Source organism: Diabrotica undecimpunctata, chromosome 9 (assembly GCF_040954645.1).
Source record: "Diabrotica undecimpunctata isolate CICGRU chromosome 9, icDiaUnde3, whole genome shotgun sequence".
In the NCBI taxonomy this organism is placed as follows: Eukaryota; Metazoa; Arthropoda; class Insecta; order Coleoptera; family Chrysomelidae; genus Diabrotica; species Diabrotica undecimpunctata.
The window spans coordinates 79219739-79246028 of NC_092811.1; the positions used below are offsets into that span (position 1 = coordinate 79219739).

Consider the following 26290-nt stretch of genomic DNA (forward strand, 5'->3'; position numbering starts at 1 on the left):
GGACACATTCCGGTGGCGCATCGTCCATGAAATAATAAAAAATTTCGTTTTTTTTCCTATTTTCTTCTTTGAAAATACAACGCTTTTGATAACATAAAATCAATTTAACGGCCCTACTTTTCATGTTACAGGTACAAGACTTTTATTTAAAAACTACCGAATTGCAATATTACAAATCGGTGGTCCTTGCAGAGTTGTTTAGTTTCACAGCAGCCAAAGACATAGCGCTGTGAGTGGATGCACCCATCGCTCCCCTCTCACTCCGCCTTACCCACAATCTCTTGCTACTCTCTCACACACATCACACCATCCATCCAGACTGCCAGTCTGCCACGCCGTTTCGAACAAGCCTGCCATGTAAAGTGCATTTGTCCAAGTTTTATGTAAAGGAATTATGTAATGAAATCTTTCAGAAAGATAACATGTCAGACATTTGAGTGTCCCATATTTGGCCATCCAAAAGACTTGCCTCCAATTAAGCTTTCGACCCACGTAGATGTTTTAAAATGCTGTTTTGAAGAACGTTTTAACTTAGCGTTGGAATATAACAACAAATGTATTTAACAGTGTTTGAATTCCTTACCTATTGTGTCAGAGTACAGAATTGTTCAACTAATAAATTGTTCAAAAGAAAACTTTCAGCATTTAAAGAAAAATAGGCTGAAATCTTTGATGTTTTGTGTTGCAAGTGCAATATTTTCGTGCAATGCAGTTGCCACAACACTCCTGACTTATGTGCATGTACTTTGACATATGAATGTACTTGCGGGAAGTCCAAAAAATCCTCCAGTTGGAACTTTAATTTGTATACTTACACAGGAAGTATGCGTAAAATTGGAAGTGTGGACATTGAACAGACACAGAAACTAGTCCAACGAAAGAAAAGAAGAATAACTAGGCTGAAAAAGACTCAACCGATACTTCCTCTTGATGTATCGCAACATTCATGCTCAAAATAAAATGTGACATTAAACACAAATAGTGACTCATTCGAAGAACTTGATGGAGATGTAAGTGATGAAGATGATAACTATGAGCCTCCTGCAAAATCTACATGGTAGATGCGAGTTAAATTAAAGGGTACAACCTTAGTAAGTGACCGTTATGGGGTATCAGATCGTGCGACCACAGCGATTGCATCGAGTGTTTTGAAAGACGTTGGTGTGATTTCAGAAATTGATAGTTCATAATATGTTGTGGATAAAAACAAACTTAGACGAAAAAAAGAACGTAAACGCAGGCAATCACAAGATGAAGGTAAATGTTTAAGTGTACACCTGCCATTAAAGAGACTCTATTTTGATGACAGAAAAGATAGAACACTTGTCGTTGATCAGAGTTGAACAATATCGAAAAATCAAGAAAGGAGAGCACTACTCACTTATTCAAGACCCGGATTCAATATATGTGTTGGACATGTCTCACCCTATTGAGGTTCAGCTCGTGAAATCCTAACTGTATTATTTCACATTTGTCAACACTTGAAATTTCCTTGAATTAACTAGATGTTATTGGCTATGATGACACAGTAACAAACACAGGCTGGAAAAAGGGTATTATTCGCCTAATTGAAGAGCATTTAAATTGCAATGGGGAGTGTGTTTTTTTGCAATTTAATGAACTGCTATTTCGTCACTCAGAATCTTAAATGGATACTTTCCACATAAAATGATACACAGCTATACATGGACTCAGAAAACACGAAACATAAAATCAATAATCGATTATATTGTAAAAAAACAAAAACCCCGACTAAGAGTACAAGATGTAAGAGTTCAGAGAAGTGCAACATGCGGTAGCGATCACTATTTATTACGTTCAAAAATACACTTCCCAATCCGAAGACAACAGAGAGAAACACGCATAGACATAAACACAACAGAAAAGATAGAGGAACGAAGATACAACATCAGAAGCCTAGATGAAGAAAGTACCCAAGACTTATTTAAAAATAGATTGGATAAGAAGCTACAAATTCCCGGCCCAAGAATATCGACCAGCTATATAAACATATAAAAAACTGTTTACACGAAGCAGCATTTGAAGCAGTGGGATACTACATAAAACCCAAGGTAAACAAACCATACTGGTGGGATAACGAAATAGAGGAAGAAATAAAATGTAAAAGACAACTATACCAACAATATTTAAGTTCTAAATCATTACAAGACAAAATGAGATATAAGGAAAAACAAGCAGAAGTACGAAGGAAAATCTCTAAGAAGAAGAACGAGTCTTGGAAAAGAAACTGCCAACGAATAAATACTTATCTAGGAGGAACCAGAAGCACAGAAAGCTGAAAACTGATAAAAAAATTGACAAAAGAAAAGAATAAAGAAGTAATACAGAGCATAAAACCTGAAGACTGGGAAGAATATTTCAAAGGACTTTTGGTAGAGAATAGAGTCGAATTTCAGGAACATAGAAATCAAAACCAAGATAGAATTTCAATAGTTGGCTCGCCAATAAGATTAACAACAGAGGAAATTAAAAATGTATGTAAACAGCTGAAGAGGAACAAAGCACCCCGACCAGGTGATATACGCGGAGAATTGTTTAAGTACGGAACGAACAAATTGTACGAATGTCTTCGACAACTTTTTCAAGAATGCATAAACACAAGCGAAATCCCTACGGAATGGAAGATATCATACCTCAGCACTATACATAAAAAGGGTGATAAAAATAATTGTGAAAATTACCGAGGAATAGCTGTAACCGGATCTATGAGTCGAATATATGGAAAGGTGTTAAAGAACCGAATCGAGAGAGAATACTTAGATTATAAAGCAGAAGAACAAGCAGGATTTCGTACGAGTCGATCCACTATTGATCACATTTTCTCCTTAACCCAGATAATAGAAAAAAAGATGGCAAGGAATCAAGAGATTCATATGTTGTTCGTCGACCTACGGAAAGCCTACGACAGCGTTCCACTGAAGAAGCTGTGGCAATCAATGGAAAGCACGAATATTAATATAGAATTAATAAAAGCCGTCAAAGTGCTATACAACCAACCAATAACAAAGATAAAAGCAGGGACACAAATAACAACAGGATTTATAATATCAAAAGGATTAAAGCAAGGATCTTACTTGTCTCCCACTTTATTTAAAATATACCTCGAAAGTGCTTTAAAAAGATGGAAACAAAAATGCAGGACAATGATGACACCGCTCACCAATACTATGGTATATACGCTTAACTTTGCAGACGATCAAGTAATAATGGCTCAAGATTATGACGATTTAAACTATATGGCACGAAAATTAATTGAAGAGTATAATATATGGGGTCTAGAAGTAAATAAAAAGAAAACCGAATACCTGTGCATTGGAGCAGAACAAAAAGATCTCATATTAGACGATAACACTACGATAAAGCACTGCTGTGACTACAAATACCTAGGTATCACTATTTCACAAGATGGAACATTAGACGAAGCCATAAGAGAGAGAAATACGTCAGGGAGAAAAGCCATCACAATCTTAAACACCATTTTATGGGACCAATCCATCAGCAAAGAAAATAAAAAGAGGATATGAGACTATAGTAAAAAGTATCACTTTATACAGCTGTGAGGTATGGCCACTGAAAGAAAGAACACTGTCAACGCTGAAAGCGACGGAAATAGATTTTTGGAGAAGAGCCACAGGAAGATCTAGAAGAGAAAGGATTACGAACGAACGCATTAGAGAAATAATGGGAATCAAATGAACAATCACAGATGACCAAACAACAAAACAACTTATCTGGTTCGGACACATACAAAGAATGGACGAACAACGAATGCCAAAAGAAATACTAAAGTGGCAACCAGAAGGAAAGAGAAAACAAGGTAGACCAAGAAAAAGTTGAAGCGAAGGAATAAATAAAGAACTGAGAGAGAGGGCCATAGAAGAAGATCTATGGAATAACCGGTCTAAGTGGCGATTGGAAGTCGGAAAACGGCGGAGAAAGTTATAAACCGACAAGTAGTAGTAGTAGTAGTATGTCGTCGTTTATGTCAAGTTCTTGATGGTGAAACATCCGGTCCCAAGTCTTTTAGTGGTCCACTAGGAGTCCAGCGAAGTGCGTGTTAAAATCTTCCCCTAGTCAGTTTTAAGAGTATTGAATGTGAAATTCCACATGTAGACCGGAAGCCGTTCTACAATATTTGCTTGACATTTGTACTGCAATGAAGTCGGATACTTGTCCAGACAGTGTACGTAGTCGCGATCCTGGACCTCCTTCCCACTCAAGATGGCTAATCACAGTGAACCGTATTATATGACATTACATGAGTACAGCAGAACCTAATCATGAACATAAAATTTTAGTTTCGTTCATTATGAAGTCTTACAAGTCTGTCTGGTTAAGTGTAATGAAAAGTAAATATTTTACAGATGGCCTGAAGCACGTGCTTCAGGCAATACAATCTTCAAGATTTTTACCCGAAAATCTCCTGCGAGTTGTTGATCCCGTCATAGAGAGAAATTAATTTTTTGCTAATCCCGAAAATTTGCTTCTAAGCATGTTTGTAGATGACAGGAAGTATATCCGAGAACTAGCTCTAAGAAGAGTAATAAAAGTGAGAAACAAAACAACAAGACTTTGAAGTAACAAGGAACTTTGTTACTCCAAAACTTATATGATAAAATGGGGCATATGTCAGTTATCGTCCCCACCCCTACTGCGAAGATCAACTGATAAAGAAATTTCTTCAATGATAACATCTGGAAATGTTAGAAAATGAAAATTTAATAAGTTTCCATGCCATACGCAAGCTGTGGAACGTTGTGTGAAGCTTGTGGCTGAGGCGTCGAGGAAGGTCGTTGGTGCCAACTCCAGGCATGGATTCATCAGGACAACACTTCTTTCCTTTTCTTCCATACCAGACTACACAGTCTGTTCACAGACAAGTCACAGTTTAAGTGAACATCGACTAATAGACCAGTTCGTTTGAAATAAAGACTAAAAGTAAAAGTAAAAGTAAACAATAGGTCTATTCATAAACACATTTGTTTTTATATTACTCTGTAATTGTACTGTAAATGTATGGAATTTACAAACAATATACTTTATTTCAATATTTGAGCTATTTTTACTTGTATTTATTAAGAAGCCCGAAATCCCATTAGAAGTAGAACTATAACATTAATTTTATATTCTGAAATACGTTGTATTTTCAAAGAGGAAAATAGCAAAAAACGATCATTTTTAATATTTCATGGACGATGTGCGACCGAGTATGTCAATATATCCTTTTTTCTTTGCTTTATTTTAATCCTAAACCAACAAGGAAATATATAGCGGTATAGCAAAACGGGATAAAATATTTTTGTGTATTTAAAAAAATTTCAAAAACAACCAATTTTTTTAAGCTTTACGACCAATGCGCGATATGCGAAGATATCAACCAATTTGAAAAATTCTTTTTGTAATTTAAAACTCTATCCTAGTAGCAACTTTTCTGCGGTATAGCAACACGAAATTAAAAAAAAATTTTTCGGCCCACCCTATTACACACCCATTTGTAAGACTATAATCAATAATCTATGATTGTTTTTAATGTTATTTAAAATTAATGTTTAAGATTAAAAATGTTGACCTGAAAGTGCAAATATTAAAGGATTCTTGAGTGGGAGTTAAAGCTGATGGTGACGTATAGTAAATAAATTAGTTTAATTTGTGTCCAAATGGTAAAAAGTTGCTGGAATGTTATATGTTACGGTTAGTGGATATAGTCCGCAGCTTTCTATTTATCCTGACGAAGAGGGAGTTAAGATAGATATAATGGAAAAGTGTAGTGGATAGTTATAATTTAAAAATTAATAATTGGTATAATGTTGTTGATCTTGTAAATATAGTCATTGATACATATAAAAATTTATATTGATAGTTGGTATGATCTAACAATAAACTTTTATATCATAAAGAACATTTATATAATATTTATAAAATTAAAACAAACAAAGGAATAAAAGCTACAAGGGGATTGAAATTGTGAAATAAAAAATTTTTAGAAAAGGAGGTTAAGTCAAACTGCTAATGTAAAGTAAAAGGAGAGATTAACAGTTTACCGAAGTTTTATCCACATATTAAAAGCTATCCCATTTTCAATATGCTTTCTTTAAATTATCACTTGTCGATTTCAATGGTACATACGTTGTTTACAAGATCTTTAGAAAACTCAAAGAGGTATGACACTTCTGATTTTTCTAGTAATTTAAAATTTACTAACCATCATCCTAACATCACAAATAATGCTATTGTTTTACAAAGTCCCATTTGTGTGACGATTAATACAAAAGTCCCATTTGTGTATATTGTCATATCTCCTTTAATCGTGACTTTGTTGCAATCCATCGACAAATATTCTGTTAATCTAACTCATTTTTCATTTCAAATTTTCCCATCTCGTCTGGCTGAGAATTTATCTATATTTATTTATGTTCATTACCCTGATAGCTATTAGTCAGGACCCGACTTTTTGACATGTATTCATATATTCATTTGACATATATCATTACCTAGAGGTCGCTTCCGTTTTTAAGAAAGGGCTAAGTGTGTGCCCTTAAAGTTAAAAATCCATAATTATTGACATTATGGCATTTAGTTTTAAGTTCAATTAACATTCTACATGTAAACTAAAGGTTCTTCAACCGTTTTGTAAGCCTTTTTGCATATATTTCAAGTAAGTAGTAAAACCACATTTTGTTATTCCTAGACAAAATTTTCCCATTTTGCATTAAATTCAGATGGAATTACTTACTTTCAGGTATCATTGATTATGAATCAGAAGGATCGAAAACCTTCTAAAAAATTTAATATTTTTATTAGTAATTTATTAAACCAATTACATTAGAAGTTTAACACTACCTTGTAAGATTTTTTTACATATGAGAAGCTTTCCTCTCATGAGGTACTTAGTACTTTTAAGTTTTCGCCTTACTTATGCTTTTATCTTTGAGATGTTAAACAGGTAATAAGACTTTTATGTTAACAGCTGTTAGTGAGTTTTGTTTTGTCAATTAATTATTTCATTAACTGATCTTGTAGATTGTTTTATTTATTATAATAATTACTATTAAGAAGAAGTTTGTGAAAGATATAAACTCATATCCAAAGCATTAAGAGTTTACTAACATAATATATGTACAATATTTTTTTAAATATTATATGAATTAGAGTAATTTTAAAATTTAAATTTATACTTGAATATACGTAAGCAACACAAACTGGCCTATTGGTATTAGGGACGATTAATAAAAATCTCGTACTTACCATTGTCTGGAAACAGGAGTGAAGCTGCACAAGGAATGGCGGTTTACTTGAAAGTGCCAATACGCGCTTTTCAACCATTGTACACTCCACATCATCGTCTTGAATGATGATGTCTTTTTTTAGAATCTTTATGGCGTACAGCTCGTCGGTGCCTTTTCTTTCAGCCAGCATCACCTTTTAACAAAAAACATACATTCAGTTACAGTAATGGTGATGAAATAACATTAAAAATTTGCATTATTTTTTAAAATTTTTGACCATTAAACATTGTTTATAGAGGTTCTTAAACTGTTTTTTTGTGGCATGTTAAAGTTAAATATTATTTTAATATGGGGTTTAGCGATAATTAATTGTAATGAAAATTATTTTTAAATATATATTTCGGTATTTAAAAAAATGTGCCAAAAATATAACCAAATTGTTGGATTTCTGGATTTGACAACGATTTCCACACTAGAAGTTAAAACAACAAAGGATATTAAAAACATGATTTTCATTACAATCAATTGTTTCTTAATCCCATATCAATATTATATTTAACATAGTTGATAAATTAACATAGCGCATATTTCCTTCACTAGTAATAAAAGATTTCAATTATATGATATAATATAATGTAAATATTTAAACTAGAAAATTTTTATCCGGCCTCGAATATCATTGCACCAAAAGGTTGCGTTCATTGGATTCATATATATTAATTCCCATCACTAGAGACTTGTTTTTCCATTTACTTAATACCACATCTAAAAAAGCTTTAAATAGTGTCGGTGATATACAACAACCTTGTCCAAGACCGTTTGTAATCTTAAAATTATGTAAACCCTAAAGTAAATTCAACTTCGAATAAGCAGAATAAAGAATAAACGCAAGTCACCGCTTGATATTTGAGTCTGCACATAACAAACGCCTTCTTATTGGCCATAAATTATCGAATTATCTTAGCCACCTCTCTTGGGCTAACAGGCACGCATTTCCGTCGTCTGTCGAATGAAGAGTCACAGTAGTTATTGTGAAAAACTGTTTTTTGGTTTGTTAATCGTTTGATTTCTTATTCGTTCAGTGTTGATAGTGACCCTTTAGGGTCACAGAGCCCAAAGTAAAGCCATAGTAAACTCAGTAAAGTAAATAGGGAAAAAGCTACACTAAGCTACCCCTACAGATAGGTGGCCTAACCACAAGTCATGGAAAACGAAGGGTGTTTCTTTTCCCAAATCGCCCGACGTAACAGTTCAAGCCTCCTCTGCGTATGTCAGACGTACAGGAGGGGTGGTGGAAAAACCTGGGGGTCAGATAGGTACCGAGCCAAAATGACTTGCTCTTTTGGAACGAGACCGGTCTGATCTTCGGACATGGGGGTCCCATGTTCCATAGGGGTTGGGATGAACTCATGTGTGTGTGTATGTGTGTGTGTGTGTGTGTGTGTGTGTGTGTGTGTGTGTGTGTGTGTGTGTGTGTGTGTGTGTGTGTGTGTGTTGATAGTGTAAGCATTTTTTTAAGAACTTATTTATTTATAGCTAATACAAAAGTTTCCCATACATAAAATAATTCCTGTAAGTATATTAAAGCATTTATAATAGCCTAAGATACGATATAACATCGATCTGCACTGATCTGTTTAATAAATGAAAATTATTTGATATATAATTTAGTATGTTAAAAGCTGTAAAAAACAAGCATATAATTTTGTCCTGATTATAATTATTAATTAATAATTAAAAAATAACTTTTTTTGTATAAATTAAAAAACAAATCGGAACAAAAAAGTTGTATCGTTTTCGAGTTGTAAACAATTTAAAACTGAAAAAAGAGTGAAAGATGACGATTTTCAAGGCTTAAAAACATATTTAAAAAATATCATTTTTGAAATTACGAAGTACCTAAATTCAAAATTCAGAATTCAAAACCTTCTTTAATTGGTGGACAGGTCGAACGGTCGAGGAATTGTTTCATCTAGTTGCCGATAGAGAAACATTTTATCACCTTGGTAATACAATCATAGCCAACGCTTGAAAACAAGAACGGCACACAAAGGAGAAGATAGAAAGAGCGAAAAATCAATTCATAGGAAAAAAAGAAAAATTAATTTCTCCGGAATGCGAGTGAGGATCATGCATGAAGTTCATGGTATACTCGTTCGCACAGTTTATCCACAGGGTCCTTGGCTTGAACGATGTTTTATGAAACTGCAGGAGTTAATTCTGACTTCCAATAAGAGCCTTCATCTATAACCGTTCCAATTAGTTAATATTCAGGTTTTATTGAGACGGATCTTGTTGATTATGTGACTGTGTGACTTTGGTACATTACTAAATGACCTAGTCTGCTCGCTAGAGTTCCTTATTTTTCTAGCAACTCTTTTTTATGTAATGGTATTCCCTTTTCTTTACTAAGCACCATAGAGGTGTGTTTTAATACTTGGCGTAGATTCTGTTAGCCTGGTTAAGTATTCGGGGCAGATACGGAATCCGCAACTGGAGTGGTTACATGACTACGGTTAAATGACTACGTTTTTTTTGTAATTATATGCTCAGACGATTTACTCATTTATAATCCTTGTTTTGAGCTTTGACCTGACCTCTTTTATGTTTTTTTGCGTTGTTAATATTTTTCCCCACTTGGGACGAAATATAGTCAGTGCGCCCATAGTATGGCTATAATACCCCAGAGTTCGCCAGCTCTCTAAGGCTGACCCTTAAGCACTTTAATCGCTTAACCCATGAACGGCTAGCGTTACCATATGGTAATAGTTACGCCCATCTCTATTTACGTTCATATTGTTAAGACTGTTGGAAATTCGATATAGCGGTTGCGTCATTTTACTGTCGAATGTTGGCGCAAGCGGTGGTTTCACTGGATTCTTCAAAACAAAATTACCATTAGTTGAATGAGTGTGTTGAAGTTTGTAGTATAAAATATCCTCTCAACCAGTGGACTTCCATCTAGAATAAGTGTTAGAAATATTTTATTTTAAGTAGAATTCTCAAAACATTGGTAATATATATATGATAGCTAATAGATCCCTTTCGATCTGTATTAGATTATTTTGATGCTAAAATTTACCAACTTCATAATTAGCACTATTTTGTAGAACGTTACCATATGGTAACGCTAGCCAGTTATGGGTGCAGATGTTAATTTACTGTTATTTGTTTGAGGCGAGGTTTCAAGTAAGAAGAGGCCTTAAACATGGTTTATGATGATGAGGTTAACATTCAAGATACTTTTATAAAGCCTCCGGAATCAAATATTCTCACGGATGAAGACTCAGGTGAAGAAGATAATGGAGGTATTGTTGACAAACTTAACAGACAACAGCTAACAGCCCCTCTTGAAGTACGATTTCATACAAAACAAAAGGAGTTTGAAGAGATTGACTGGTACGAAATACCAGAACGACCAGGCAGAACCAAAGTAACTTGGATAAATGGAGATTTAGTTCCTCGTGCAAGACAATTTATAAAACAAAATGATGCACAATTCAAAAGCTTATTACCTGTTGAAGTTTTTGAAAAAAATTTATATGATAATATAATTCAGTTTATGGTTGATGAATCAAATAAATATGCAATGTTCTTGAATGACCCAAATCCTAGCATCACGCTGGATGAAATGAAATGTTGTTTTGATATTCTCTTTTTATCGTGATATGTCGAATTACTTGGTCAAGACTTTTACTGGGACTTTCAAGATTACATGCGAAATCAAATTGTAAGTCAAGATGTGCGCCGAGATAGATTTCGTCAAATTCTAAGTTACCTCACTGTGCATATAACAACAAACCAGATAAATCTGATAAAATGTGGAAATTGGGACCGTTGATGGATAAGTTGAAAAAAATTATTTTAGATAACTTACTTCCAGAACAAAACTTGGATTATGACGAATCCATGATTAGATATTTCGGGCGACATCCCTGTAAACAGTTTATTCGGGGAAAACCAATTAGATTCGGCTACAAGATGTGGTGTCTGAATACTCCATCAGCGTACCTAGTAAATTTTGATCTATACCAAGGAAACAACCTCAAAGGAAACACCACATTTGAAACAGAATTTGGAAAAAATAGCTCTAATGGTGAATATGGTACACGAATTCCCTGAAGCTTACAAAACTTTACCAATCACATTTTAGTTTGACAACCTATTTACTTTTAATATTTTATTTTATTTAAAACAACTGGGATATTATGGAATAGGAACAATTAGGTAAACCGCATAGCCAAATCTTGTACAGTACTCCAATAGAAAAATCTTTTAAAGCAAACTGTGAGAAGTGGCTATAGTTCAATACGAAATAAGGATGATGGAATAATTATCGTTAAATGGGTAAACAACAATGCAGTTGCTGCGGCATCTACATGCCATGGAATAAATCCAGTTAGTAGTGTAAAAAGATTTTCAAGGACAGAGAAGAAAATTGTTCAAATCAGTCGTCCGTCAATTATAACTGAATATAACCGATTTATGGGAGGTACTGATTTGTTAGATGAGAATCTTTCAAGGTATAGGATAAGTATCAGGCGTAAAAAGTGGTGGTGGCCAATCCCCACATGGTTATCAGATGTTTCTATGCTAAATGCATTGAATATTTACAGGAAGACGGAACCTATTATAGATATAATATCTCAACTAGATTTTAGGAGACAAGTAGTACAAGTATATCTTACCAAATATGGGACTCTCCCAAAAGCCGTTGGAGAACTAACAATATCACGGTCTAGTGTGATATTTAACAGAGTGTCAGATGATCTACTATATGTTCGATCGTAGACATTTACTTGTGCCTAATGAAAATAAGAAAAAAAGATGTGCCGGGAAAGGGTGTTTATCTAAATTACGTACAAAATGTTTGAAATGTGATGTTGTGCTATGTATAGAAAGTAATGCAATATTCCATATCAATTAATTTTGTATTACATATTAGGGTATCGTTACCATATGGTAACAGTCCAATTTTTGTCAATAAAGTGTGTTCCTATCATATATTTTTTTTTATTTTTCGAAAATACATAGTCTTAATAGATCGTTGAACAATTTCCTTTTGTTAAAATAAAAAATCAAATTTTGCTGTAAAAGGATTAAGGCATTTTCTTCCGTATACTATTGATCCCCTAGGCATGATGATGTTCCAACCAGGAATGGTTATGTACATATGTTTGTATGTGTATATGTATGGTTTGTGTATGTATGTGTATGTGTGTTTACTTGAGCATCTACGCCCTACGCCATGTGAATTGACAAATCTACAGTAAGAACATAGCTGCTAATATCACATTAACACTTATTGATCCATAGTCATTACTCGAACATAATGGGTTTAATTCATTAACGTCTCCAAATTTTTGTTTGTTCGTAATTGAAAAATCGTTTTTATATTTTGCTCTTCGTTTGAGCTTTCCCTTGTGCTTCTTCTGGTGTGCTTCTTTTTATAAACAAATGTAGGTAGGCAGCAGTCGATATTATTTTCCACAAGAAACTTGAATCACTATTCGCGTTTATCTATTCGTGCTTTACTTTCAAAGTTTCCCAAATTGTTGCTTCAGACGGGTTTTTCCTTAATTTCTATTTTGATGTTAAACTAACTCTGCTAATAAATGGAGATACTTAGTTAAAATATAGTCTTACATATTTAGCTACAGTATCTAATCTAATATTTATAACACATACCTTTCCAAAGGATCCTTTACCCAAAACCATAAGGAAATTGAAATCAGTTGCTCTTATTATATCTTTCTTTCCCATATTATGTGGCAACTCTTTATCTACCATAATCGAAGGTTTTTTTGTAATAGATGTTTTCTAAAAATTCAGTTAACATAAATTAAATGTATTTGTTTTAAAATATAACATTTTTACATACCCTTTGCTGATTTTTCAGAGTGATCATCTCAACACCTTCTTCCGGAACAGGTACATTATAAAATTCTCCTTCTTCTTGCGTGAGAAGCTTAAACCAACCAATGGCAGGGGCCTTAAGAATCTCAGATATACCAAATGATAGAGAGCCCATAAAGTCATTTCTGGATGTTCTATCCCAATCCCACACTTCTATTAGAAGTCTCCTGTCTTTGTCTTCTGATTTCAGATCGCTACAAAATTAATTGAATTAACAAAAGATGTATGAAATCTTTATGGAAAACGGTACACAAAAAAAATCTAAATGATGGTAAAAATATTGTGTATTAGTTTGCAATAATTAAATATTTCCGTAACTAACATACTTTTAAAAAAAATTATCGAATATTTTATTACGATTATTATTACAGAAAATGATCTTAAATTATTTAAGTAACGTGATAGATATTAGTGTGGTAGGCTGTAATGCTCACTTAGTGTTATATTTGACAAATAAAAAGCCGCAAAAATTGTAATTCTGCATAATGAAGGATATAAATCAAAAGAGATTGTAAGAATTTTCTAACAATATAATATATTATCAGTAGACAATGTTGTAGGACGTTAACGTCCGGTAATATCCTATATTACAAAGGACGAGAAGAACAAAGCCTAGATGGCGTAGGATTTCTAATTTCCAAGAAATATGCAGATAAAGTGAGCAATTTGTAGGAATATCTGAAAGAATTGCAATGATTAGGCTTAATGTAAACGAGAACACATCCCTGAAAATTATTCAAGTATACACTCCAACCGCAGCATATCTCCATAGGGAGATAGGCGAATTTTATGAGAAAATTGCAGAAACTAGCACGAATTATCACAGCACGTATACGACGATAATAGGAGACTTCAACGCTAAGATCCGACAAAGACTTGAAAAACCCAAGAACTATATAGGACAATTCGACTCTGGAGTTAGAAATGTGAGAGGACAAACCTTGGTTAACTTCCTACAAGCCCACAAATACTATGCAAGCCAACTTATTCTATAAGAAAAAACCTCAAAGAAAGTGGACGTGTCTATCCCCAGACGGAAAAACTCGGAACGAAATAGATTACATACAGTATAACAAAACAGATATCATATAGGATGTAACAGTAATAAATACGGCGTCAGTAAGTAGCGATCGCCGAATGGTTAAAGTCAAATTAGAGATAAAACATAATAAAAATAGAACTAAATTTAGAAAAACTTGGAATATAGTCGCAGATAAACTAAAATCTAATATGGAACAATAGAAAAGCAAGTTAAAACCCGCGAAAGTATTAAATCTTGATAAACTTTACTTAAATGAACACAATAAAGTCATAACAAAAGAACTAGTAAATGAAAGCTCAGAAGTGGCAACCGCTGACAGAAAACGAAAATCCAAAATAAGTGTAGAATCACAAAACATGATGAAACAAAGAAAAGATCTTCTAAGACAAAACAAAAGAGACACTGCAGAATTTAAGGAACTTAATCGAGTAATAAGAAAACAGATAAAAGAGGACATTAAAACACATCAAGAAAACCGTATAGAACAAGTAAAAGAGAAAAACCGAAGTCTCAAATGCAACAAACCGAAACTAGGAAAAAAAACATAATAATAACCATTAAAAATGAACAAGGACAACTAGAAAAAAGTAAATCTGATATAGTAAACTCAATTGAAAAGTTCTACGCCGATCTGTATCGTTTCAGAAACGATCCCCGATAACGATAACTGCTCAAAGCAGAACTTGAAAAGGCAGCTAACAAATATCAGCTCAGAAGTGATGCCCGTAATAAGCCACGAAGAAATAGAAAGAGCAGTAAAAGAAATAAAAAGGAATAAAGCTCCTGAAATTGATTGAAGGAAGGCGGAGAAGAAGCCATCACATATCCAAAAATACTATTTAATAAATCTCTATTTAAAGGTAACATACCCGAACAATGAAATACTGCTAAAACAATACTAATACTTAAAAAGTAAGACACCACATTACTTGAAAAATTATCGACCAATTTGACTTCTTTCACAACTTTACTAAACCTTTACAAAGATTGTTACAAACAGGTTAACATTTAAATTTGAAGGATATCAACCAGTAGAACAAGCCGGATTTAAGAAAATGGTATAGCACCTGTGACTACAGGCGCTAGAGGCCGTGTAGGCTCCTGGCTTCTAAAAACTTGGTTATTTCTATCCATTTTTTTCAGTCCCTTGCTTTCTCTCTTTAATTTCTCACGCCTATTTCTGACAAGTCTTGCTTTACTGCTGTCAACCACTTCTTCTTTGGACGTCCTTTTCTTTTTTTCCCATTTTTCCCTCCTTCACTATTGTTTTAAAATTTCGATTCTTTGGCATTCGTATAATGTGACCAAGCCATCTAACTCTTTGGGCTCGTATTTTTGCCGTAATTGCGGGTTTTCCATACATCCTCATTATTTCTTTATTTGTTTGTCTTCTCCAAATATTTTCTGCCGTTTTTATTTCTCCGAAGATTTTTCTGAGCACCTTTCTTTCCCAGATCTCTACTTTCTTTTTTTCCTGGTGGTTCATAATCCACGTTTCACTGACATTCATCACTGTGCGTCTGATTACTGTCTCGTAGACTCACAGTTTAGTTTTGTGACCATCAATACACTTTGAAAATCCTAATAGAAAAGACTAACGAATACAATCTCCCATTATGTCCGGCTTTTATAGATTATGAAAAAGCTTTTGATAGCGTAGAACTGTGGGTAATAGAAGAAGCATTAGTCAACAACCGGATCGACTCCAGGTGCAGAATATTAATACATAATATTTACGAACAAGCTGAAATTATAGTGATGTTGGGTAATGGAATCGAAACAAGACCTCAAAGACTGCGAACCAAAGTGTTTAATTCCTGTATTCTACCTGTACTTACATATGGAGCTCACACGTGAACATTCACTAAAATAAACATGGAGAAGATCAGAAAATTTCAGAGAGCTATGGAACGACAGATGCTGGGTATCTCACTCAAAGACCATAAAATCAATGAAGACATTCGTAATAGAACAAAAGTAAAAAATGCTGTCGAACAGGCAGCTGAACTAAAATGAAAATAGGCTGGTCATAACGAACGTCTTAAGGATGGCCGATGGAATAAAGAAATCGGGAATTGGTGGCCATATGAAGCCAAAAAGACCACGAGGAAGACCGCAAATGCGCTGGAGCGACGATATTAAAAGAACTGTAGGACCAATGTGGAAACGTCTTACAAACAACAGAGATGAATGGCGAGAATTAGGAACGGCCTATATTCGGCAATTCGAATAGAGAGAAGGGCTTAAAAATAAAATGTTATAAAAATATTATAGTAGATATGTATTGTTGACTATGTTTTTATTCTTACTTTTACTCGATTGAAAACTACGCATTAAAGAAATAAACTGTCAAATGAGAGTTAATTTAGGTGTTATAAAATTTCAGAAGTAGATTAAAAGAGGCAGATATAAAACCAAAATACCCGTGGTTTCCGGTCGACTCCAAGATCAACAAGTTGCTGGTCTATTTCGTGGAGTAACTAGCACTGGAAACATATATTTGACTGACAATACTGCTTTAAAGGTGGCGGTATATTGTTTTTGAGAATTCTTCTGATAGTAATTCCGATCTGAATGAAATATAATATGACATAAAGAGAAAAATTAAACAAGCTGTTTTTATGTTAAATGAAACCAACTGCGTCGCACATTACTCGATATAATGCAGTATATACGCACATACATATAAATTAGATTTTGATGATAATATTAAGAGTAAACTAAATGCAGGATCAAATTGTTTGCCATCAAATGTTTCAAAAATATTTATAATATATATAATAAATAAGTTTTTACGTGTGTTTTCCTTATGATTTACAATTGAGTTACTAACGAAAGACCTTTACTCTCATCAATGGGTGCAGTTATCTTTTTAACGAGCAACGATATGCTATGATTTTTCAGATATATATTCTAAAGTTAAAGTTAATTGCATGTAATTGAATAAACGAATCTCCAGTAAAATCATCCTAGAAACGCACCCCAAAAATATTGACAATATCATTTTTAAACCATCTACTTTAAAACGATAATATATGTCTGAATTTTCAATATAAATGGGGCGGATAAAATAAAATTATTAAAAGAATCTTTTTGTACTACCAAGTAACAAAACAACATATCTTGTTTAATTTGTATTTTCAGAACGATTTGTAAGTTAAGTGTAAAGAGAAACGTTAAAATACACAAAGTTTCAATTAAAATTGCGGTTAATTCGCAATAAAGATAGTAAATAATTCTAAAATCTTCTAAATCTCTTATAAAAGAACACGTTTATCTCTCCATAAAGAAGAGACAATACAACCTGTAAATCAAAATCTGGAATCATGAACATCAAGCTATTTTTCTTCTAGACATATTTCTTTTTCTTTGATATGCATTTGATACAAATTTTTTTGTGCTGCTGAGACTTTATATGATTCGCATTAGATGCACTGATCTTTTTTTGTAGTAAAAAACCCCAAGTTAAACTCTGTGAAAAATAGCACATCTCATTAGATGCATTATGTTCATTTTAAGCTAACCGATACATAGACTCTTTTTCATCACATTTTTTAGATGCAGGTGAATCCATATTTAGCACAAAATATCTGGTTTAACAATTTACTTAATATTAGTGATAATTCACAAAAGTTTTTAAATATCTTACAAACTAACCGCCTTAAACGGATATAAAACGAGATATTTTTTATAAATCGTTTAAATAACATTGCAAACTGCTGCAAATTAATAAAATTTATAGTGATTCTTACTCTAGCTATTGCATTATAATGCGCAAACAATGCCTTAGAAATGTTTGCTGGTACGTATATCTAGGGTAGAGTAGTATAATACAGAAACAGCTTAAAATGTTTCTATATTAATTGCAGTCTTCAATTACAACTCTATCGTTTATAAAGAAACTATTAGAATTGTTGATGTATGAATCTAGTAAAATAACGAAATGGAGATTTTATCATAAGGAAATATCCAATTATTTTAATGAAAAATTAAATAGTTATGACTTTTTTTTCTATATTTTATAAATGAAACGCGACCGAATGAACACTTACTTATAATTAACTCCAAACGTAAAATTTTGGAGTTGTTTTCCTATGGAATTGAGATATCGAAATAACAAGAACAGATACAGAACATATCAAGAGACTTCAACAAATCTCAGATATGCAAACATGCCTAGCACGATAAGCACAGAGTACAATAGAGAGATGCACCAACAATAATGAAAGACACAGACGCCAAAAAAAGCCAAAGAACCAGCTCTCGTCCTACTTAGCCCATTAACAGCCAAATTTGCATCTACGCACCCTTTTCATTGTTATTTTTTTACTGCCAAAATACTTTTCAAGTATTAACAAATATTCTAGCATGTTTGCTTTATCTTCATAACCATATGTACTTGATTTTAGATTAAAAAAACTGTTTTACAATTTGTGAAACTAACACGATTTTTCAACTGTTTGACAACATCATGAGGACAATAATTTTTAATCGACTTTTTGACCCAACGAAGATATATGTTATGATAATATAGCTTCAAAATACTATTATGTTGTATTCTAAACCTGCATACTTGGATGAAACTGGGCCTGAAATTTTCCAATTTTGATTTAAATATTGAGGATGCGCATACGCACCCTTGGCGCATAACGGCATCAGTGACGATTGATGGCCATCGCGACATCAACCGTCAGTTTGTCAGTTACATCTGTACTACAATTGTAATAGTTTAATACGTGTAATAGCTTTTCGTAACATTGAGGTGGTTTATATTACATAAATAAGAACTAAAAATATTGTTTGTTGCACATAAGGGAATATTCAAAGTAGTGTTGTATCAATCGCGATTTTTTCGTTCGTGTTGATTCAATCACTTAAAAGTATTGAACGACCGAATTCCGCTAGTTCAAAACGATCCAATCGTACAGTGACATAAATCTATTGATAGACCGCCGACGGCGTCGACGGCGCCGATCGAGATCGCACCAGAACAAAACCCAGAGCCAATACTCTCATTACTTTTGGCCCTCGGTCATTCCTCACTTGCGACGAAGACCGTTATATGCCATGCGACTGAATGATTGCGTTCGTTTGAATGATTGAAAAATTAAAATACTACATATTGAATTAAGAATTGCGTGCAAGATAGCGACTTAGCTACAGACCGGGAGTATTGGAGTTGGAAAATATTCTATCGGGCCGAAGCGATTGCTTTGGCTTGTGTTGTTAATAGTTATTAGGTAGTTAAAAAAATTAGGTAGGTAATTAAATCCAAGCCCTACTCGCACTAACATAAACGTATGAAGGTAAATACACATATGAAATACGGTTAGCAATACTACCGGTTTTCAGTCGATTCAGCTCAATCAATCGGTTACTTGTTATTTGTTTTAAATGACAACGAAAAGTATTGAAACGAACGAACGATTCAAATGACTCGATCGTTTTCAGAATCAGTCACTGATTGATTCGGTCCTTGTAAAATGAACGATTGACACAACACTAAATTTCAACGTGATTTAAAGGTGAGTTGTCAACGATTTTGTTTTAAAATTATCTGTCTAGCCTGAAATTCGGTTTTTTTTATCAGTCAATATGAGTCGAAAGTACTTCTGGAATATTGTTGGGCCAGAGCCAGAAGCAACCATTCCGACCTTTGATTGCACAGGAGATGTACGATCGAACACGACCTTTAACTACTACGGAATTAACTGCATGTCTTAAAGAAAATTTAGATATAGAGAATGCAGATGAAGTAGAAGTTACATATATCCCTTTTAATGATAATGAAATTACTGATGACGAAGACCTCGATGATAACCTAATTCAAGAAGATAATATTGATGCAGAAATTACTGGGAAATTTACGTTCCGATAGCAAGTGATTCTGAAGAAGATGATATCCCACTCAGTAAAATTCACAACAAAATGCGAAAACCTAATTAAAATAAATCGAAAATTTTACCAAAATGGAAAACAAACACAGCTCTAGCATTCTCGACTCATCCTGAAAGTAATAACAATCGTTTATTAGAGAATACCAAAGCCAGCCATCTCTGGACTCTGAAATAGAACAAAGAATAGATGCCTTTGAGATGTATATATATATATATATATATATATATATATATATATATATATATATATATATATATATATATATATATATATAGACGAATGTTGAGAATTCCATGGGTACAAAGAGTTACTAATGTTGAGGTACTTCGTCGCATGTGTAAACAAAAAGAATTACTACGAATAATCAAAGAGAGGAAAATGCAATACTTGGGTCATGTGTTGAGAGGCGAAAGATATGAATTACTTCAAGTTATACTGGAAGGAAAAGTACAGGGCAAAAGATCAGTAGGAAGCCGTCAGAACTCGTGGCTGAAAGACCTGAGGAGATGGTTCGACCGCTGATCCGCAGAAATCTTTCGCGCAGCAGTTTCCAGAACTACAATTGCCATTTGGATCGCCAACCTTCGAAAGGAGACGGCGTCATGAGAAGAAGAAAGCCAGCCATGGAGAAAAGTCACTTAGCGGAATATTTTCATTATTTTTCGACGATGAAGTCACAAGCCAGATTATACATTTTTCAAATACTTATGCAGCACAAAACACTTGTCACAAATTTGATATAAATGCAGCTGAACTAAAACGCTTTATCAGTATCTGCAGTAGGAAGGAAGTAGCCATTGTGAGGGAAACCATGTCTAGAAATAAATTTCGATCAATCAAACAAAATATTTATTTGTCCGATAATACTCAATTGGACAAAGAAAATAAATTGGCTAAACTTAGTAATATCTTTCATATAATGGATACAAAATTTTTATAATTTCGTATATTCGAAAATAACCTTTCAGTAGATGAGGAAATGGTACCATATTTTGGACGTCAAGCATGTAAGATGTTCATACTGAGTAAGGCTGTAAGATTTAGATTTAAATTACTTTCTGTAGTTGACAAACCTCAAGAGCATCGAGTCTTTTTCGACAATTTCTTTTCTCCGTATGCTATTTTTGCGACACTACAGGATCTAGGCTTATTTTCTACAGGTACTATAAGAGAAAATCGCACTGAAAAGTCTTCATTACAGCATAGCAAAACGTTCAAAAAGACGCCACGGGGAACATTCGAGTCTAAAGTTTTACTCGTGAGATGAAATGATAATTCTGTTGTTACGGTAATAACAAATACCTGCACATTACTACCTCTTGGTCAGACAGAACAATACAGTTGGAAAGAACACAAACATATTCTCGTATCTCAGCCCAATGTAGTAGCTGAATATAATATGTTTATGAGTCGTGTGGATTTGCACGATAACGGCATTGCTAATTACCGAATCAGAGTTAGAGGAAAGAAATGGTGGTGGCCCCTATTTATGAATCATTGATAGCAAAGTAGTAAATAGCTGGAAGATTTACAATATTGCAACTGATAGTAAAATGTCACAATTACAATTTCGATCACTTCTAGCGGTATTACGTATGAAATTTGAACGTTGTGCTGAAATAGTGACACAGAAGTGGATGCTCACTCGGATGTGGAGGTCCCTCCAAAGATTGGCCTGGCGATGTAAGATTTGACAATATTGGTCATTTGATTAGAAGGCACAATACAAGTGCACGAAAGAAATGTAGGTTATTGAAAAGTCATACTATATATTTATGCAAAAAATGTAAAATTCATCTCCATCCTGAATCTTTCGAATCGTTTCATACAAAATAATAATAATTATTTTATGTATAACAGTATTGGCCAATAATTTTTTAGATGCTATTGTTAATTTTTTTGTTAAAAAATCATGAACATATATTAATTGAGGCATTTTTAACTAGTTTCAATAAAAAAATTCGGGCAAATTATTGTTTTTAATTGCTTTGCCGTTAATGGATTAATGGGGAAACATGTGGAAATGTTTTTTGAAAACATTTTCCGGAGTGAAATTACAAAAGGCCAAAGATTAGATCAAAACGTAATTTTCATTACAATTAATTGTGTCTTCCCATATAAACATATATTTTTAATCTCAATAGCAACATTCTGAAAAGGATGCATACAGTAATTATATACAACTGAGAGGAAATTTTGTTTATAAATTTTAATTTTGGTAATTATATTAAATTTAATTTAAAACAAAAACTCTTATTTTTATTTTATTCAAAACGAACTGTTTAACTCATTGGATTTACAAAAATTTATTATCTACCAGAAATTCTGAAAATTTTAAAGTACCTATTTGATAGTTTAGTCCTTGAGTGTGACTACTTGATAATAGTAACTGATCATGTCAAGAGTGGATATATGTATATAACGGACCAAGTGACATAAAAAATCAATATTTCTGATTTTTACATTATCATGACCTATGTAACAAAGCCGTTAACCTGTATTATGGGTCAAGTGACAGTTGCATTGGAAATAGTTCTAAATAAATCCAACAGATAGCGTCCACGCCAAATACAGCATTCCGTTTCCAAAATAGTGGGCCAAGTGCATAGCCACATCACCTGTCAGAGTCTGTGTGAGCTGTAGTAAGTCGGTGACTACTGCAACCATTATTTTTCTGATTAGTTTATTGCAATTGTGTTGTGTTGAGGTGTGTTAGTTAATCTCTTTCTTAGAGTTTTGATCAATACGATATGAATGATAATCAGGAACAACGAAGGCGAAAGAAAGGGGAAGGGTCATGGCAAACAGTACGTAAAAATATTCGATTATCAGAAATGGCCTATAATACTAAAAAACCAAATAGTGGATGCTAAACAGCCACCGTCTGAACAAGTAAGTGTTTTATTCATAGTATAAGTACTTTTAACCCGTAACTGCTACCGACAGGGTCAGCGTGACCCATCAATAGTTTTAAACCGCCCTACCCATTTAAGTTTGATAGTGGGGGAGCTGTCTGTCCACCTATTCTCTGGCCAGTTAGTATTTTATAAAAAGGCAAAGTGAGCAGTTTTGTTGATCGTGTCGAATTCGAAATAATTACGTAGTTGGGTCACGGTGACCCGTCTATAGTATTTAAGTAACAATATTTTTTGGTTATAAAGGTATGTACCTATTTTTATTATATATATATATATATATATATATATATATATATATATATATATATATATATATATATATTTTATTATGTTAACGGCTTGAATAATTTAAATATTTATATCATTTGCTTAATACACATTTTTTGTTTTAGATAAAATGGCTTCTTCAAGTAAGCATTTTACTTTGTCTGAGATGGAAGACATTCTAAACAGTGAAGAGTTTTGGAAAGATTTGGAAGATGCCGATGAAACGACAGATACTCTTCAAGAAGTAGAAAATAAGGAGCAAGCTGCACACAAATTATTTAACTATTCAGGTGAAAGTGACAGCGATGAAATAGACAATGAAATTTACAGTGAACACGACTCTGATAGTGAATTTGAGGTTGAACTATTGCATGAAAACACCTTAGACAGAGATGATGCCACGAATAACGCTTCAAGTAACAAAACAGCTACTTTGAACATTTCAAAATTAGCTTGGTATGGAAAAGATTTTACAAAATGGGCAAAACAATCGCCAAAAAGGTCCTCAAATTAGGTACAAAAAATTAGGTTTACAAAAAAGTAAAATCTCATAACATTATAAGAGTTTTACCAGGACTGAAAGGTTCTACCCGTCAGAATCCACCACTGTGTCCTAAAGAAGCTTGGAAATTATTAATAACTGATGACATGTTGGAAATTATTGTTGAACATACATACCAACACAAGAATTGACTTAGTATCCTCAAATTACGCTACATTCAAACGACGTAAAAACTCTCTCTCAAAATTTGCCCCAACTTTCATTGAAAGAACAGATAAAATTGAGATAGAAGCTTTTATTGGACTTTTATTTATGCAAGGTATATTTAAGTCTAACCATAAAGATTTAAAATCATTATGGGCAACATATGGTACAGGGAGAGATTTGTTTAGATGTTCGATGTCACTTGCACGATTCTTATTTTTGCTAAGCTGTTTAAGATTCGACAATCATCTTACAAGGTCTGACAGAGTGAAATCTAATAAATTGGCAGCTATATCCAATCTATTTGAAACCTTTGGTAAAACTCCCAACAGAACTATGTTCCAGGTCCTCACGTAACAGTAGATGAAATGCTGGTACCATTCAGGGGAAGGTGTGCATTTAGAATGTACATACCTAATAAACCTGCGAAATATGGTATAAAAGTGCAGATCTTAGCCGATTCCCAAACACACTACATGTATAACGCGGAGGTTTATACAGGAAAAATTCTCCAACAGAAACAAAAATCGCTATTTTCACATCCAACTGAGGTTGTTCTTCGAATGATAAAATGTATTGAAAATTCCAACCGTAATGTCACTGGAGATAACTGGTACACATCAATGGAATTAACCAACGAGTTAAGAAAACGAGGAATTACATATGTAGGTACAGTGAAGAAACGAGTTAAGAAAACGAGGAATTACATATGTAGGTACAGTGAAGAAAAATAAAAGAATGCTTCCTCCAGAATTTATGGCCGACAGAAAGAGACCTGCTAGTTCTTCAGAGTTCGGATTTACATCAGACAATACTCTGGTATCATATGTCCCAAAAAAGGGAAAATCTGTTGTTTTAATATCATCAATGCATCACGACAGTACTGTCGATCAGAGCACTGGGAAATCCGAAATAATTATGTTTTATAACCAAACCAAAGCAAGTGTAGATGCTTTGGACGAAAAATGTGCAACATATTCCACTTCTCAAAGGACCCGTCGATGGTCTATGGCAATTTTTCACTGTATGTTAAATGTGTCTGGTGTAAACAGCCGAATAATATATCAGTTTTCCCGAGGAAAAGAAATATCCCGTTACAATTTTTTAAAAGAACTAGGCATTGCACTGTACACGCCACATATGAAGAAAAGACTTTACAACGTAAATGTACCCCGGAAACTTCGATGTCTCGCAGCGAATATCCTTGGAGTAGATATAGATGACACACCTGCACCATTGCCAATACAGAATATATCTAAAAGGAAGAGATGCGCAATTTGTCCCGAAAAAAAAGACCGGAAAACAAATACATACTGTTTTGTGTGCAAATTACCTATATGTTTACAATGTGCTCTAAAAATATGCCCAAATTGTAAATAGGAATTTATTTTACATTAAATTAGTTTACCGTTATATAAAAAAGTGACTTAAAATAAATGTATTAGCTAATGTTTTTTCTTTATTTCAGAATTTTAAAACTGGGTCACAGTGACCCGTCAATAGCAGCTGCGAGATAACTTTTTGTCGGTAGCAGTTACGGGTTAATTCAGCTTGATGTTATACTGTAACGTAACCCAAGTTGTTCATAGTAATAAAAGGTTAGGATTGTAGGTTATGTCGGCTTTAAAATCATGCTTAGTAAAGGTTGTAGATTTTTGTAGGGTTGGAGATTGGAAATGGATTGCCGAGTGTCCTTCAGTAGATCTTCTCCTTAGAGTGCCATATCCCTACGGAACGTCGGCGACTACCATGCTTATAATATTGTTATACTGATCTCGGTCTTGCGCTACGTGTAGCAATTGGTCCGTTGTCAAACCTGTCCACTGCCGCAAATTCCTCAACCAAGAGAGTTTCTTCCGTCCTATCCATTTCTTTCCTTCGATTTTACCGTTGAGAATTAGCCGAAGGAACTCATATCTTGGTCCTCTGATTATATGTCCAAGATATTCTAGTTTACGCCTCTTAATAATATTTAGTAGAGTTCGTTGATGTCCCATTCTTCGAAGAACTTCTTCGTTTCTAGTTCTGCTAGTCCATGGAATTTTTAGTATCCTTCGATACAACCACATCTCAAACGCCTCAATTTTATTCATGATATCGGCGTTTAAAGTCCAAGTTTCACATCCATACAAAAGTACAGACCACACGTAACATCTTGTAAACTTTTCACGGATTTCCAAATTTAATGAGTTATTGGATAATAGAGGCTTGAATTTTTGAAATGAGTTTCTTGTCTGTTCAATTCTACATCGAATTTCGAAGGATGGATCCAGATTTTGGGTGATCCAACATCCAA

General features: G+C 33.6%; 1 protein-coding gene across 1 annotated transcript in view; it reads right to left on the reverse strand.

Moving 5' to 3' along the window:
• LOC140450179 (protein kinase C, brain isozyme-like) overlaps positions 1 to 26290 on the reverse strand; it is a 651237-nt gene that overhangs the window by 51427 nt on the left and 573520 nt on the right. The window contains exons 7-9 of the mRNA XM_072543635.1: positions 13129 to 13357; positions 12936 to 13067; positions 7267 to 7440 (exon numbers count right to left, since the gene is read on the reverse strand). Of these exons, the coding sequence (XP_072399736.1) occupies positions 7267 to 7440; positions 12936 to 13067; positions 13129 to 13357 (535 nt within the window). The remainder of the gene's footprint in view (positions 1 to 7266; positions 7441 to 12935; positions 13068 to 13128; positions 13358 to 26290) is intronic.